The 18,867-nt window shown below is 40.1% G+C and overlaps 1 protein-coding gene across 1 annotated transcript in view; it reads right to left on the bottom strand.

The window, feature by feature from the left end:
- Positions 1-2,125: 2,125 nt before the first annotated feature.
- The window catches only part of slc17a6b (solute carrier family 17 member 6b), a 40,774-nt gene continuing 24,032 nt past the window's right edge, over positions 2,126-18,867 (bottom strand). The window contains exons 11-12 of the mRNA XM_061887651.1: positions 16,215-16,342; positions 2,126-7,777 (exon numbers count right to left, since the gene is read on the bottom strand). Of these exons, the coding sequence (XP_061743635.1) occupies positions 7,436-7,777; positions 16,215-16,342 (470 nt within the window). The 3' untranslated portion in view covers positions 2,126-7,435. The remainder of the gene's footprint in view (positions 7,778-16,214; positions 16,343-18,867) is intronic.

Here is an 18,867-nt window from a genome sequence, read left to right as displayed (position 1 = left end):
GCCATCTTTCTGAAAACAAATACAGAAATGTTACTATTTTTTCTGGAAACAAAACCAGATGCTTTAGCTGTAGCCATTTTTCTGGTGACAAAACCAGATTATTTTACTCAAAGTCACACCGATTAACAAGACAAGTCTATTGTGCTATTTTTCTGTGAAATAAACTTGAATGATTTAAAATTTGGCTCACGACTTGATGATATGGAAAAATGTTTTTCTTCCTGAAGATAAACCATTTAAGAAGCACTCAACTCACACATGCTGACTCCAAATCCTCATTGATGCAGAACCAGCAGATAATAACCAACATTATGTTTCATGTTGATTGGAAATTCCCCCGACAGCTCGTACAGCAAATAAATATGTTTGTCTTGATACAAGGAATAACGTTGGCTAACTTAGCATCAACTTAAGACAATGATGTTGCCTAGCTAGCTAGGACTTCACTTACATCTCTCATTCCTGCTGCTTCTTCTCTGCTGCGGGCGAATAACTTTCTGATATCCATATAGGAGTTACAGTTTGAGTCAAATCAAAATCAAAATAATGTAATTAACAAATTGTTGTTGGCTAACGTTACCTACCTCACGCAGTGATTCCCAGCCCCTCTCTCTCTCTCTCTCTCAACCGAAGACTAGATCCACACGTGAATAAATTACCATATTAATTAGCCATGTGCTCATTGTTAGTGGAGTGAATACAGTAGCAATCAATTACCATACTAAGTAGTATGTGCGCTGTTGTCTATGTTATGTAGACTTAAAACTCTGAAGCGTTTTTTTTTTTATTGGTGAAATTTTTATTGGGGCACTGCAGATCAAAAGTGGGGCACGTGCCCAAGTGAAATATGTCTGGCGACGCCCCTGGTTTGGGAACTGTGGAGACCAATTGTTTAAGCTTTGAAATGTGGACTCGTCAGACTACTGAACACTTTTCCACTTCGCCTCAGACCAGGGGTCGGGAACCTTTTTGGCTGAGAGAGCCATACAAGCCAAATATTTTTAAACGTATTTCTGTGAGAGCAATATATATATATATATATATATATATATATATATATATATATATATATATTTTTTTTTTAACACTGAGTACAACTATATGTGTGCATTTTTAAGAAAGACCAACATTTTTAGAGTATAATAAGTCTCTTATTCTTTTTAATAACATTGTTATTCTGAGGCTAACCAAAAATAAATAAAATACTTCTTACCATTAATGCAACTTCTTGAACAGCTGCGGTAGAAACCGGATGGATGGATGAAAATGCCTGAGAATATTTTATATTTTGAACGTTATTTTTGACACTGTGATTACCAGGGTAATTATTCATTACTTATCGTGTTAAGCAATGTCTGCTAAGATTTATCTGAGAGCCAGGCGCAGTCATCAAAAGAGACACATCTGGCTCTAGAGCCATAGGTTCCCTACCCCTGCCTCAGACTATCTTAGATGAGCTCAGGCCCTGCGAAGCCGGCGGCGTTTCTGGGTGTTGTTGATAAATTGCTTTGGCTTTCGATAATATCGACAGTCCGATATTATCGGACATCTCTAGTCATAACATGTGTGTATGTGCTTATCGTGGCTATCAATTTTTTTTTTCCTGGCCCCAGACTGAGCCCTCCCTAAAAAAAAGCCTACATGTAGTATTTTTTAATTTTTTTTACGGGGCACCCTTAATAGCAACCCATCAGCGTTCCTGTTCCGTCACCCTATACCAGGGTTCGGGAACCTTTTTGGCTGAGAGAGCCATGAAAGCTAAATATTTTTAAATGTATTACTGAGAGCCATATAATACTTTTCAACACTGAATACAACTAAATGCATGCATTTTTAAGTACGACCAACATTTTAAGACTATAAAAAGTCTCTGGTTCTTTTTGATAACATTGTTATTCTGAAGCTAACAGACAGTCAATAAAATACTTCTTACCATGAATGCAACTTGTAGAAAACGGATGGATGGATTAAAATGTCCTATACAATGTGCAATAACAATAAAATAAAATTCCTCAGGCCCTTCAAACTTTGCACATTAATGTTTCAACTCAAAGGATGAACACAAAGTATTTTGAATCATATCCAGGCTGACAAAATACACAAATGAATAGGACAAAAAGACCTATTTGATTGAGTGTTTTTTTTTTTTTAAAAAGATGTATTTTCTTTTTGACACCAACAAACCTCTCAGTTTACAGAGCAACAGAAGGCATATAATTACACTTTAACTTCAGAGGCACAAAAACAGGAAAGTTGAACTACTTTAAGTTGCACGTTTGTCTTTTTCTTTTTTTTCTTTTTTTTTCTCGGTGCAAAATACAGAATCAGTTATCGTCTTTAAACGGCACTGACTGTTCAGACGATGCAATCAGGAGGTACACAAGGGAAAAGGGGACGGAGGAGGTACATGTGGTTCAGAACGGGAAGGAGTCCAGGCAATTGATGAACAACATTGATCAAATGCAACAAAAAACTGATAGAGAGAAGGGACAAGTTAATAAAAACACGAAGAGGAGCGCCCGTTGTTCGCGGAGCCCCGCTTATCATTCTCATCTGGTGAGCAGCCCCATCACAAACTCTTACGATGTTTGCATTGGACTAAATATCGTATGATATATTATAGATTATTATAGCATCATTTCATACATTATCACAAAAACACTAAGTTAGAACAAATGCATAAAAAACTGTTACATGATGAAAATGTTGGGTTGGACCAAAACTGTTACTATGGATTTATTGCTTTGTACAGTACAGAGAGAAGTTTGGTCCAGACTGCAACCTCGAGGCCCACGGTCTGCGTGTGCTCTCTTAGAAAATGGAACTTTCCGCCCAAAGCCATGTTTGCTCTTCACCTTTGGTTAGTTGTGCAAAGAAATGGAAACATCAGTAACAGTTTCTGAGACAAAGACACGCCGACTCCAAAGAAAGAGGCTGCACCACAAAGTTCCATGCATTGGTACGCATTCGCACACGTTTATATCGAGAAGTGCTGATGAATGAATGGTCTTCGTAATTCTAAGGTGGGGTGCATCGTCTCGATCGTTGTAATCAAGAATACTCTGATTGTTGCAGACATTAGGCCAATAATTACACCTAATAAATCTATTACCACTATTTGCCCATATGGAACATCTTCAAGTATTTTACTGAATAGTTATCTATTTTCTATAAAAACATCAATTTGCTTCATGTTTTATTGACATAGCAACAACATACAGTGGTACCTTCATTTTTGTATCATTTGATTTTCAACATTTTTTGCTGAAATTTTGCTCTGTTTTTTTATAACCCTCCGAGGACCATTCAGCGTCTTCTGCAGTGGACGTTTTTGTTTTGTACAGCAGGGTTGTTGTTGTTTTTTCCTGAAATGTTTAACGCTGACAAAATGAATCTACCCAAAAACAAATGTCCACTGCAACAAATGTTGGTTCTTAGGAGGAATCATCATACTGAAACAAACTAGTCCACAGAAACAAATGCCCACGTGTTTTTTTTTTTTTTTTTAAATAATCTACCATAGGGCCAAAGACAGTTGCGAGTGCCAGCACTTTGATAAAAAGGTGAGAAACACTAATAAATGTAAGAACTTGCAGCATCCACATGGCTTAACCCCTCTCTTACTACAGTGGAACCTCGATTTATGAACCCCTTATTGTACAAACAAGCTATTTTGTGGAGGACAGCTCTCCCGTCCAAAGGCAAAACCTAGTAACTCACTTCTAGCTGATTTTCACAAAACAAAGGAAAACCAATCTATCTTGATGCCATCTTACATCCATCCATCCATTTTCTAACGCTTATTCCCTTTTGGGGTCGCGGGGGGCGCTGGCGCCTATCTCAGCTACAATCGGGCGGAAGGCGGGGTACACCCTGGACAAGTCGCCACCTCGTCGTAGGGCCAACACAGATAAACAGACAACTCTCACACTCACATTCACACACTAGGGCCAATTTAGTGTTGCCAATCAACCTATCCCCAGGTGCATGTCTTTGGAAGTGGGAGGAAGCCGGAGTACCCGGAGGGAACCCACACATTCACAGGGAGGACATGCAAACTCCACACAGAAAGATCCCGAGCCTGGATTTGAACCCAGGACTGCAGGACCTTCGTATTGTGAGGCAGATGCACTAACCCCTCTGCCACCGTGAAGCCCTGCCGTCTTACAAAGATCTACAAAGTCATCAAACATATAGATGTTTTCTTGAGCTTTCATTTTCTTGCCGATTGAGCCATGGATTGAATCGGCTCTCATGAACGTGCGCCCTTTCTCCAGATATTTTATCACAATCTCGGGTGGGCCCCATTCTGCGTTTGCACATTGGGCAAGAGCCGTGTACAGCGTCCAGTTTTTATTTTGACCTCCACAGTTATCTGCCCAAAAGAGTATGCAAGGGGAAGAATCAAGAACAATACATTTAACAACAAATTACAATATCGCATACACTAATGTAAAGCATATCACCTATGAACTCAAAAATTATTATCAGCTCAGTTTTGACCAAAATTGAGTTACTGGGTTTTGCCTTTGGACAGGAGAGCTCAACTCGTTGTTGCTGTTTTGACTTTCTCGGGATGTTGATTCGGTTGAAGCTGGACTGTTCAGTTTGTCATAAGAGACGTTTCGCCTCTCATCCATAGGCTTCATTATCCACAGTCTTTAGGCGAAACGTTTTCTGAGACAAACGGAAGAGTCGAGTTGCGATCGATTAAATGCGCTGGGAATACAATGACCTGGATGAATGACAACATCCATTGAGTTGTTTTGACTTTGTTATTAAATCGAAGGCTGATCCATCACTCCCTTGTTATGTGTGTTTGCTATACAGTACTGTATTACACTTTATATTTTGTTCAAAGGGTACAAACTTTGGAAAAAATATGGACTTTTGTCAAAGCTGGAACCTATTATTCATGTTTAAATTGAATCATATGGACCATTTGCTTCAATATACAATTTTTTCTAATTACAAACCCTGTTTAAGAGCCAATTAAATTTGTAAAATGAGCTTCTCAAGTACTGTTTATGCCGGGAGTGTCAAACGTACGGCCCGACGGGCCGGATCAGGCCAGTGAACAAGTATAAATTAAAAATGTATCCATCTTCTTCCGCTTATCTGAGGTCGGGTCGCGGGTGCAACAGCCTAAGCAGGGAAATCCAGACTTCCCTCTCCCCAGCCACTTTGGCTAGCTCTTCCCGGGGGATCCCGAGGCGTTCCCAGGCCAGCCGGGAGACATAGTCTTCCCAACGTGTCCTGGGTCTTCCCCGTGGCCTCCTACCAGTTGGACGTGCCCTAAACACCTCCCTAGAGAGGCGTTCGGGTGGCATCCTGACCAGATGCCCGAACCAATCATCTGGCTCCTCTCGATGTGAAGGAGCAGCGGCTTTACTTTTAGTTCCTCCCGGATGACAGAGCTTCTCACCCTATCTCTAAGTGAGAGCACCGCCACACGGCGAAGGAAACTCATTTCGGCCGCTTGTACCCGTGATCTTATCCTTTCGCTCATGACCCAAAGCTCATGACCATAGCTGAGGATGGGAACGTAGATCGACCGGTAAATTGAGAGCTTTGCCTTCCAGCTCAGCTCCTTCTTCACCACAACGGATCGGTACAACGTCCGCATAACTGAAGACGCCGCACCGATCCGCCTGTCGATCTCACGATCCACTCTTCCCTCACTCGTGAACAAGACTCCTAGGTACTTGAACTCCTCCACTTGGGGCAGGGTCTCCTGCCCAACCCAGAGATGGCATTCCACCCTTTTCCGGGCGAGAACTCAGGACTCGGACTTGGAGGTGCTGATTCTCATTCTCAAAAATGTAATTGACCTGAAATTTTTGAATGAAAGAAACTGCTGTTCTAAATGTGGCCACTGGATGTCACAATTGCAAGTCTTTGTATCTTTGTAGATGACGCTACAAATGTACAAAATAAAGAATATGATGTTAGTGCACCAGTCGAGGAAAATGATCAAACTACATAAATATCATCCTGTTTTTTGTTTTATCTTGAGAGATTGATAATGAACACCAATGAGTTGACTGACGAACATTATCACATAACGTATTCAGAAAATATAAATAACGACAAATAAAGTATATATACTATTAACCGCAACAAGTAATTATAAAAAAAAATAATAATAAATTGTGATTTGTACAATTTCAGAATGTGCTTGTTCTATTTTTAAGCAAAGAAAACAATTTCAAGTTGTCTTTATTTTTAAGTTATTGTGCCGTGATTTTACCACTCCGGTCCACTTGGGAGTAGATTTTTCTCCATGTGGCCCCCGATCTAAAATGAGTTTGACACCCCTGGTTTACACCATCTTTGCCTGCAAGAGTCTATAATTAAAGGTAAAAGTGATATTAAATGTTTATTTATCCATTTCATCCAACATTTATACATATTACGCATTGATGTCTGCTTGTAAAAACTATAATTATTCGCTATAAGATTAGTTTTATGTCAATATTGTTTGGTGTATGGAACGGAGTAATTAGATTGACATTATTTCTTATGACAAAAACTGTTTCTGTTTTTAGTGGAATACATTTTTGTTATACCTTTTTGAAACTGGTTACTAAAAAAAAAACAAGGTACCACTGTATATATAATCCATTTGCTGCATCCTCTGGTAATATAGTAACATATTTATATTAACAAATGTGCTTTAAGTTATGTGCATTCTCTATTTCCATATAATTGTGCTGCGCTAATATATTGATACTGTTATACGATTTGGCTAATTTCGTCTCTTCAATGTTCCTTTTTTTTTTTTTTTTTTTTTAATCACACCAATTATTTTGGACAATAAAATGCTGTAAACACATGATTATCTCATTCGTTTCATAATTCCAGATGTGCTCAGTATTTAATGCAGTAACATAAACAACTCTTGCACTACAGCGCTGATATCTGACAGAAAGAGACACCTTAATTCAAAATGGCCAGTGAGGAACCCCGCAAAAAAAGTGTGCTTTTAGGAGCGATACGGTACAATCGGTCAACGGCTTACGATGCTGTGCGGTGGTACGTTTATAGACGCTGATGTCTGAGTGGCAGCTTTATGTACTCTAACCGGTGGCAGGTCATGTGACTAAGGATGGGGACCCTACACAGGCTTCACCCGTTCTTTGGGAAGCCTTTGCTGATGAGGATTTTCACATTAAAAGACAATTTCACTCCAAATAATTATATCTATTATCCATATGCATAATAATACATTTACTGCCAATTTGATGTGCCTCACATCTTTTTAATCAAATGGGCTATTTTTGTTTTTTTTCATACATTATACTTCTTGTGCAATTACAACAATAGATTGCGATTTTTCTTTTTTTTTTACATTTCTATTTCGATGATATTATATTGGACTATATCGACGCACGCTCAAGAAGTCTACACATGTATCGGTGTGTGTGTGTTTGGTCTACGAGTATCCCTCCTCCTGCCTGTATCCGTAGCCTCCTCCCTGGGACTCCTCCTGCACGTACTCCTCCGTCTTCTCCCAGCTGGCGGCCCAGCCTCCGTTGACCTGCGTGGTAGCGCCGTAGGACTTGGCGGGCCCTCCCTGAGCGACGTAACTCTGTGTGATGTCGCCCGTCTCCTCTGCCAGCTCGTCCTCGTCGATGAAGCCACACTTCTCCTCACTGGTCAGCTCGGGGTCGGCCCACGGCTGTTTCTCCCCCGATGCGAAGATGCCGTAGAATACCACACCCCCGTAGTGCACCATGGAGGCGATTAGGAACACGTACTGCCACTCTTCTCGCGTCTGAAGGGGCCGAAGAAGAAAAGAATACAGATGAGATGAGTTCCTCAAACAGTAGAAACAGCCTTTATTGCAGACCTGGGCAAATTAAAGGCCTACTGAAACCCACTACTACCGACCACACAGTCCGATAGTTTATATATCAATGATGAAATATTAACATTGCAACACATGCCAATACGGCCGGTATAGTTTACTAAATCGCAATTTCAAATTTCCCGCAGAGTTTCTTGTTGAAAACGTCGCAGAATGATGACGCATGCGTTTGACGTCACGGACTGTCGGGAAATATTAGCGCAGCACCATTTGCGGCTAGAAGTCGTCTCTTTTCATCGCGCAATTAAACAGTATTCTGGACATCTGTGTTGCTGAATCTTTTGCAATTTGTTAAATAATAAGGGAGAAGTCAAAGTAGAAAGATGGAGTTGGGAAGCTTTAGCCTTTAGCCACACAAACACACAGTGATTACTTGTTTAAAATTCCCGGAGGTGAAGCTTTACTATGGATCAGAGCGGTCAAGCGAACATGGATCCCGACCACTTATCAACCGGCAGGTTTTGGTAGAGAAAATTGTGTTAAAAAGTCGCCTCTTACCGGAGATCTGTGGAGTTTGCGCCGTCCTTGTATCTGCCGTGACTTCCCTCAGACACCGGCCTCAAGACACCCATGGACACACCCCTCCGACTATCAGGTACTATTTAATCTCACTAAAACACTAGCAACACAATAGAAAAATAAGGGATTTCCCAGAATTATCCTAGTAAATGTGTCTAAAAACACCTGAATCCGTCCCAATGCAATCGCCTTGTTTTTTTGTTTTTTTCCCTAGTCCTTTGCTATCAATATCATCATCCACAAATCTTTCATCCTCGCTCAAATCAATGGGGAAATTGCCGTTTTCTCGGTCCGAATAGCTCTTGCTGCTGGAGGCTTCCATTAAAAACAATGTGAGGACGTGAGGAGCCCTCACCCTTGTGACGTCATCGTCTGCGACTTCCGGTAAAGGCAAGGCTTTTTTATCAGCACCAAAAGTTGCGAACTTTATCGTCGATGTTCTCTACTAAATCCTTTCAGCAAAAATATGGCAATATCGCGAAATGATCAAGTATGACAGATAGAATGGACCTGCTATCCCAGTTTGAATAAGAAAATCTCATTTCATGAGGCCTTTAAGGCCCGGGGGCCACATGCAGCCCGTTAAGCTTTTCAATCCGGCCGCCGGACATTCCCAAATCATTTTTGTAGATCTTTAAGATGGAAACTGTAGCTGCAATTTTTGATGTGCAGTCATGTTTTTTACGTCTTCAACAAAAAGTATTTCAATGGTTGGAATCTGCGCTTTTGGATGATATACCAGTTACTATGGTAATCTAATTAGTTACTATATTCATCCAATTTGTTACTATGGTAATCTACGTCACAGCAGCTCAGAGGAGGCACCAAGCAGTGTGGGTGGGAACTGTTTTCACAGACACGGAAGGAGATTTTCACAACAAAGTTCTCAAGCTTAGTGATGTATCAGATACATCAAATGATAGGTGGGTTTATTTCGTACCCTTTGCGTTCATATTTCACTGTTTGTTGCATTTTTGTTGCAATTCACTTGATTGTAAAATGTGTCGACTTTCATATGTTGTTAATATTCAGTGTTTTATCCTTCATAGAAAAAGGAAAATATCCATCACGTTTTAAGGCGGTCTGTCATATTGTTTTTAGCATTCAATCAGAAATTGTTTTGAGGTTTTGTATTAGTGTTCCTAAAAACAGATATACCGGCCCCTAGACACAGTTTTTTCTCTAAATGTGCCCCCCCCCCCCCGAGTCAAAATAATTGCCCAGGCCTGTTTTATTGCATAAAGAAGGCATATCTTGAGAGATAAGTAGACTTTAACCTCTTAAGGCCCAGGCTGTTTTTTTACATGCTTTTTTTTATTTCTCTTTGCTATTTGGGCTTATTGGACCATCATTAGAATAAAAACTAAAAATTGTCTTTTAATATGATGTACTTAGTCCATAAGTACACACACGTGTACTTCATGTGTAGTGACATGCTGGTTTTTAATTTTACACTTTTTTTTTCCAAATTCCATTGTAAGTTATAGTTGTCTAACACCACCAGATAGCAGTATAAGTGTCCATATGTCAGCATAAGACCCCAATACAGTAGTGTACACAATTTTGGAAATAAGAGCTGAAAGGTGCTGTCCACGCATGTGGCCACTAAGGCCTTTATTTAACATAGTCCAACTCAAAATCTCAGGGGTGTCCTAAAATTCAAACATAACATGGTGATTTCCGCATTCAAGGTTCAAACGTTATCTATAGCGGGGGTGAAACTGTGGGACAATGTGAGCGTAGATATTAAACTGTCTTCTAGCCCAAGTGTTTTCAACCTTGCGGTAAAAAATGAGTTGTTGGGAAATTATGAAAAACATGACTAGTTGTTTGGACTACCTCAACTGTGGCACACAGGTGCAAAAGTCCTTGACTGCACTTAAATGTAGACTATATGTTGAATATATTTATATTTTTCATATATTATATATATAATATATGTTATATATTATTTATTATTATTATTGTTTATTGTGAGCGAACTGTGGTGCTGAATTTCCCCCAGGGATCAATCAAGTACTTTCTATTATTTTTTATTCTATTCTATTCTATTCTATTCTAAAAGAACTCGCTGTGGAATAAGGGACATAACACACACCAGACAAGGCTTCAGATGACGAAAGATACCCAGGCAAGATGGAGCTAATCTCATGGTCGCTCAATGCTATTGACAAAGTGTTTTCCATCATATGTTATTCTTGTTTTGAAATTTTCATGTATCCACCAAATCTGTTGTTGAAATTTGGACTATATAACAAACATATAAGTTGATTATAAATTAGGGGTGGGACATGGATAAGCAGTCTTGCTTTTTTCCTCTATCCCTTTTCTGTGGCTGCCGTTGCATGTCTGTCAAATTACTAAAGAGTGATGAAGTGTTGCTACTGTATATATGTCTGCCGGAATAAATACATTCATTCATGTATCGGCTGGGGACATCTCTTTGGACTGGACTCTCGCGACTGTGTTGTATCCATTGTGGATTGAACTTTCACAGTATCATGTTAGATGTCGTGGTGGTTTGTGCAGCCCTTTGAGACACTAGTGATTTAGGGCTATATAAGTAAACATTGATTGATTGATTGATTCATTCATTCATTCAAAATAATTACTAAAACAAGGCATAACATACTCCATAACCAAAATACAGCATTGTTGTGGCCCCAATTTTTTGCAAACAGCTCTGTAATTTCAGACTCTGTGAGGTCTTGAATTTGTACAAGTCTAGCCTTTGTGAGAATGCGACCCCTGCAGTAAGCTGACCATGAATATCCACCATTAAAATATCATAATGTCCAAAATATACAATAAATATTGTTGCTTCTCAACAGAGGCACTCAGACTCTGTTGCTTGTTCTAAACTTCATTCTAATCCCAAAACACCAATAGCTCCAATGCTCGTACCAACATTTCTGTCACACCGCGGTGAGGGATGTCTTGTCTTGGTTTCTTTTGTCTTATGAATTGCATGTTTTATTTAGAAAAGTAACTCCTCTTGTTTCAGATCACTTGCCCTTCCTCTTGTGTCATCAGTCTGACGTCATCCCTGACCCCTGATTGTTTCAACCTCATGTGTCATATAAGCCCACGCCACCCCTTGTTCTGTGCCAGATTTTCTCGAATTTTCGTGCCTCTCTCGCTTCCATGTCCATGTCCATGCCTTGCCTTGTCCCATGATTATTTACCTGGATGCTGAATTCTAACGCTGCTACTTTGAGTTGGACTTTTCTCCTCAGTAGAGTGAATTTTGTTATTTATTTTTTCAACCAAAGTGATGAGTTATTATTTTTTCCTACAATTCTTCCCTCAAATTTTTTGAGTGACTTTTTGTTAACCATTATTAGATTAAGATTAAGTGTAGCAATTTTCATAGTCATTGTTTTCTTCGTCCTGATGGAGCATTTTATGTTAATAAGTTTCATAGCAGATAGGGCTCAAATTATAGTTCGTCTTTGTTTCTGTATTTTCCTCTTTTTAGGAGTGATTCTCGGTTATTCTTGTTTTTTTGGAACCTTTTTCGCCGACAGATTTTGTTATTTGTATATTTTGTATTACTCTGACTCTGGAGGGGAAAGAGCCGTCAAAATAAAAGCCCTACTAAATATCCCTAGTCTGCATCTGAGCTCATTCCTTTGTCCAAGCCTGACAATTTCAAAATATGGGAGAATTTCCCAGGCAAATGGGTGAAAATAAAGGAATTTTAATTTTCCTCAAAAATTGCCGATAAATCAACCAAAAAATAAATAAATGAATGAATAGATATAATTCATTTTACTTGAATCACAATATTGGCAATAACCACTTTTTCGTCAACCGTGACAAGAGCTAGGCAGTTAGTGTGCCTGATATAATAGAATTAAAGTGATGTAAACTATATGATATAAGGTAAAAGTTGAAGTCCCAATGATTGTCACACACAAATTTCTCCTCTGCATTTGACCTATCCCTTTGTTCACCCTCTGGGAGGTGAGGGGAGCAGTGAGCAGCAGTTCGGGAATCATTATTGGTGATTTAACGCCCAATTCCAACCCTTGATGGTGAGTGCCAAGCAGGGAGGTAATAAGTCCCATTTTTGTAGTTTTTGGTATGACTCGGCTGGGGTTTGAACTCACGACCTACCAATCTCAGGGCGGACACTCTAACCACAAGGCCATTGAGCAGGACCCTTGTTCCAACCCTGGGAATTTGCAGTTATTTCATTTTCTCCCTTTGACTACAAACAATTATTTATTGCTAAAGTTACACATACACTCTGTCCCCTGTTCAAAACAGTAATCCCTACGAAAAATCCTAACTCAATAAGCTTTCACAGGTCTGCATACTTAACATACTATATTTTTCGGACAATGAGGCGCGTTTAAAATCCTTTTATTTTCCCAGACCCTCTAACCACAAAGCGACTGAGCTGAGCATATAAGGCTTCCTAGTGACAAAACTGTTGTATTGCATAAATGAAAATAAAAACACAATTCCGGGCGCTTTCACAGCACCTATGTTTGAAACATTTTTTGAGATTAATTTCTTCTTGGATCTCCCAGAAAGTATAAGGATGTGTTTTCAATTGCCTGCTTTTCTTTAGGTAAAGAAGATAACTGTCCTAATTGTCAAATTATTTACACAAATGTTGGATTTTTGCCCAGAAATGCATTATCCATCGTTTTCATGTGTTTCCATCTGTTGTGATTCCCTATGTCAGTTTGTATTTTGCTAGCTGTATCCCTGTTTTCGTCATTGCTCTTCCTTTTGTTCTACAAACCCCGTTGGTAAACTGTGTTGGATGTAGATATAAACAGAATACAATGATTTGCAAATCCTTTTCCACCCATATTCAATTGAATACACTACAAAGACAAGATATTTGATGTTCAAACTCATAAACTTTAGGTTTTTTTGCAAATAATAATTAACTTAGAATTTCATGACTGCAACACGTGCCAAAGTAGTTGGGAAAGGGCATGTTCACCACTGTATTACATCACCTTTTTTTTAACAACACTAAATAAAAGTTTGGGAACTGAGGAAACTAATTGTTGAAGCTTTGAAAGTGGAATTCTTTCCCATTCTTGTTTTATGTCAAGCTTCAGTCGTTCAACATTTCGGGGTCTTCGCTTTTGTATTTTACGGTTCATAATGCGCCACACATTTTCAATGGGAGACAGGTCTGGACTGCAGGCGGGCCAGGAAAGTACCCGCACTCTTTTTTTACGAAGCCACGCTGTTGTAACACGTGCTGAATGTGGCTTGGCATTGTCTTGCTGAAATAAGCAGGGTCGTTCATGAAAAAGACGGCGCTTAGATGGCAGCATATGTTGTTCCAAAACCTGTATGTACCTTTCAGCATTAATGGTGCCTTCACAGATGTGTAAGTTACCCATACCTTGGGCAATAATACACCCCCATACCATCACAGATGCTGGCTTTTGAACTTTACGTCGATAACAGTCTGGATGGTTCGCTTCCCTTTTGGACCGGATGACACGATGTCAAATATTTCCAAAAACAATTTGAAATGTGGACTCGACAGACGACAGAACACTTTTCCACTTTGCATCAGTCCATCTTAGATGATCTCAGACCCAGAGAAGCCGGCGGCGTTTCTGGATGTTGTTGATGAATGGCTTTCGCTTTGCATAGTAAAGCTTTAACTTGCACTTACAGATGTAGCAACGGACTGTATTTAGTGACAGTGGTTTTCTGAAGCGTTTCTGAGCCTATGTGGTGATATCCTTTTGAGATTGATCTCGGTTTTTGATACAGTGCCGTCTGAAGGATTGAAGGTCACGGTCATTCAATGTTGGTTTCCGGCCATTCCGCTTACGTGGAGTGATTTCTCCAGATTCTCTGAACCTTTTGATGATATTATGGACCGTTGACGTTGAAATCCCTAAATGTTTTGCAATTGCACTTTGAGAAAGGTTGTTCTTAAACTGTTTGACTATTTGCTCACGCAGTTGTGGACAAAGGGGTGTACCTCGCCCCATTCTTTCTTGTGAAAGACTGAGCATTTTTTGGGAAGCTGTTTTTATACCCAATCATGGCACCCACTTGTTCCCAATTAGCCTGCACACCTGTGGGATGTTCCAAATAAGTGTTTGATGAGCATTCCTCATTTTTATCAGTATGTATTGCCACCTTTCCCAACTTCTTTGTCAAGTGTTGCTGGCATCAAATTCTAAAGTTAATGATTATTTGCACAAAAAAATGTTTATTAGTTTGAACATCAAATATGTTGTCTTTGTAGCAGATTCAACTGAATATGGGTTGAAAATGATTTGCAAATCATTGAATTTCATTTAGGGCTTCACAGTGGCAGAGGGGTTAGTGCGTCTGCCTCACAATACAAAGGTCCTGAGTAGTCTGAGGTTCAATCCTGGGCTCGGGATCTTTCTGTGTGGAGTTTGCATGTCCTCCCTGTGAATGTGTGGGTTCCCTCCGGGTACTCTGGCTTCCTCCCACCTCCAAAGACATGCACCTGGGGATAGGTTGATTGGCAACACTAAATTGGCCCTAGTGTGTGAATGTGAGTGTGATGATTTTGGCTTATAGAGTAAACAACTAAAAACTAAGGTTCGGGGCTTTTTTTTCTCCAAATGCCCACATTTGTCTAAATAAGGACACGCATTATTGTGGGTTTCTTGCACATCATCTTCGTCATTCGAGGAAAAATCTTTAATCTGCGGGAGAGAATCCCTCCGCCAATTTCAGATATGTTTTTTTTTTTTGTGGAGTCGGCAGCTTTAAGCATCCCTCTGTCTCTGATTCCCTGGTCATCATGTGACATGAGTGCGTGACTGGTTTTATTTTGCTTATCAGTTTCGATGATCCGCCATATCTTGCTTCTCTGATTCTCCAGTCCATAATGTTTCGGCCTAACCTTAGCCAATTGCGACTGATCATACGAACTCCAACCAATCATGGATTTTTGTTATATGTATGGATATTCTCATTCATTCCTTCACTCACATAGTTTACACAGTATTTTCTTTTTTTGGCCTGGTTTTGCAGTCCATTTTCTCTTTGTAGCTTGTTGCTTTGACATAAGATACACTATATGGCCAAAAGTATTTGGTCACCCATTTAAATGATCAGAATCAGGTGTTCTAATCACTTGGCCCCTTATTTCCAATGAAAGGAACTTTGAATGTTTCAGGATACCAAAACATTTTTGACATTTCCATGGACCCAATCTTGTGAGAAAAGTTTGAAGCGGGCCCCTTCCTCTTCCAACATGAGTGTGCACCAATGCACAGCACAAGGTCCGTAAAGACATAAATGACAGAGTCTGGAGTGGATGAACTTGACTGGCCTGCACAGAGTCCTGACCTGAACCCGATAGAACACCTTTGGGATGAATTAGAACGGCGACTGAGAGCTAGGCCTTCTTGACCAACATCACTGTGTGACCTCACCAATGTACTTTTGGAAGAATGGTGGAAAATCCCTATAAAACACTCTGTAAACTTGTGAACAGCCTTCCCAGAGGAGATGAAGCTGTAATAGCAGCAAAAGGTAGATCGACATCATATTGAATCCTATGGGTTACGAATGGGATGGCACTTCAAGTTCATTTGTGAGTCAAGGCAGGTTGCCAAATACTTTTGGCAATATAGTGTACCTTGCAACATGGGTCTAAAAAGAGCTAAGCGAAAGGAAAAGCTACTCGTTAAAAAAGTAGTTAAGCTACCGCCAAGCTATTGCCCGCAACCCACATCTAAAAGCGCTACTGACAATATCATTGCCTTCCTTGATGCCTTGCTAAACAAACCAGTCATGTAAATGAAACAAAAATCATGCCAACGTGACGATTCAGAGAAAAAGCATTTACCTTGTTTTTCGTCATAGCACCAACAATCAGAGGACACACCATGCCAGAGAGGGTACCCACGCCATTGGAAATGCCCATGAGGATACTGGCATAGCGCGGGGCGATATCCAGATGGTTGACATTAAAGCCTGCAAAAATGAAACAAGATTGACTATTTATGTATTTGTCTATGTGTATAAGTTTGATCTTTTAGACCAGTGGTTCTCAACCCCTTTTCAGTGATGTAGCCCCTGTGATTTTTTTTTTAAATTCAAGTACCCCCTAATCAGAGCAAAGCATTTTTGGTTGAAAAAAAGAGATAAATATGTATAATACAGGACTATGTCATCAGTTTCTGATTTATTAAATTGTATAACAGTGCAAAATATTGCTCATTTGTACTGGTCTTTCTTGAACTATTTGGAAAAAAAGATATAAAAATAACTAAAGACTGATTCAATTCTAAATAAATATTTTTACACATAGAAGTAATCATCAACTTAAAGTGCCCTCTTTGGGGACTGTAATAGAGATCCATCTGGATTCATGAACTAAATTCTAAACATTTCTTCACAAAAAAAAAAAATCTTTAACATCAATATTTATGGAACATGTCCACAAAAAATCTAGCTGTCAACACTGAATATTGCATTGTTGCATTTATTTTCACATTTCATGAACTTACATTCATATTTTGTTGAAGTATCATTCAATAAATATATTTATAAAGGATTTTTGAATTGTTGCTATTTTTAGAATATGTTTAAAAAAGATCACGTACAAGTACCTCCATTTGAGAACCACTGTTTTAGACCACATTCTGATTTGGGTCATCATGTAATAAAAAAAAATTTTTTTAAATCTGAGCGGTGGATAAAAAGTGACCATCTTGCAGCAAAAATAGGCTCTCTCCCCCACACTCTGACTGACTGCTCGCTGCGTTCCGTCTGCCTGACAAATCTCTTGAGACTATGGGCTCTGAATTATTTAACACTTCTCCAGGAGAAAGCTGGGGAACAACAGGCAGTAACATTTCGCATTCGGTCACAAAAACCTCTGCATGCTTTCCAGCTGAGAGGATATGCTGGTTTTTAGGTTCATCTGGAAAATGCCCCTGATGGCGAGTTAAAAATATCTTAATGTATGTCACTAAATTAATGCTGTAGAAGTACTCTGGAATATAAATATTATCATAGTGCTTTTATAATAATCAATATAAACCATATGCCATCCATCCATCTTCTTCCGCTTATCCGAGGTCAGGTCGCGGGGGGCAGCAGCCTAAGCAGGGAAGCCCAGACTTCCATCTCCCCAGCCACTTCGTCCAGGTCTTCCCGGGGAATCCCGAGGCATTCCCAGGCCAGACGGGAGACATAGTCTTCCCAACGTGTCCTGGGTCTTCCCCGTGGCCTCCAACCGGTTGGACGTGCCCTAAACACCTTCCTCGGGAGGCATTCGGGTGACAACCTGAGCAGATGCTCGAACCACCTCATCTGGCTCTTCTCGATGTGGAGGAGCCGCGGCTTTACTTTGAGCTCCCCCCGGATGGCAGAGCTTCTCACCCTATCTCTAAGGGAGAGCCCCGCCACCCGGCGGAGGAAACTCATTTCGTCCGCTTGTACCTGTGATCTTGTCCTTTCGGTCATAACCCAAAGATCATGACCATAGGTGAGGATGGAACGTAGATCGACCGGTAAATTGAGAGCTTTGCCTTCCGGCTCAGCTCCTTCTTCACCACAACGGATCGATACAGCGTCTGCATTACTGAAGACGCCGCACCAATCCGCCTGTCGATCTCATGATCCACTCTTCCCTCACTTGTGAACAAGACTCCGAGGTAATTGAAGTCCTCCACTTGGAGAAAGGTTTCCTCCCCAACCCGGAGATGGCACTACACCCTTTTCCGGGAGAGAACCATGGACTCGGACTTGGAAGTGCTGATTCTCATCCCGATCGATTCACACTCTGCTGCGAACCGACCCAGTGAGAGCTGAAGATCCTGGCCAGATGAAGCCATCAGGACCACATCATCTGCAAAAAGCAGAGACCTAATCCTGCGGTCACCAAACCGGATCCCCTCAACGCCCTGACTGCGCCTAGAAATCCTGTCCATAAAAGTTATGAACAGAATAAACCATATGGACGACCCTAATTTGTTGTTCTATGAATGACATATACTAACTAAAAATAAATAATCGGACTGCAATAAATACAGTTGAATGATTAATCAGAAAATTATACCATCAATCACATCAAATTGCAAGTTTCCAAAATCCTTCAGCTGAAGAAACAAATTAAGAATTCAGTTACCCCCCGGAACCTAAGATTATAAATCTTCCTGTATATTGTTGATTTCTTACCATGATTTTGACACAGTACTGTCTACACGCTACGCTAAATTACAGATCAGTAAGGCTTTGGTAGTCAATTAAATGTATTGCTCATTGTTTACTGTTCAGCGACTGGGAACCCTTTGGTTTTATACAATGTCATCATATAGGCATTGATAATTCTAACAGGCCCACAGCCTGCTAGGGGCCATAGACACACATCCAATGAATGGGGTAGAGGGGCCCACACCGATATTATCTCAGGAGACTCAGAATTCCGAGCAACTGCCCGGTTTTTATGGTTGTGAACACCTTTCTTGAGTGGAATCAATCATTTAGATGTT

The sequence above is a fragment of the Nerophis ophidion genome, linkage group LG25, assembly GCF_033978795.1.
Source record: "Nerophis ophidion isolate RoL-2023_Sa linkage group LG25, RoL_Noph_v1.0, whole genome shotgun sequence".
NCBI classification, from domain to species: domain Eukaryota; kingdom Metazoa; phylum Chordata; class Actinopteri; order Syngnathiformes; family Syngnathidae; genus Nerophis; species Nerophis ophidion.
This window is presented reverse-complemented; position numbering and strand designations above follow the sequence as displayed.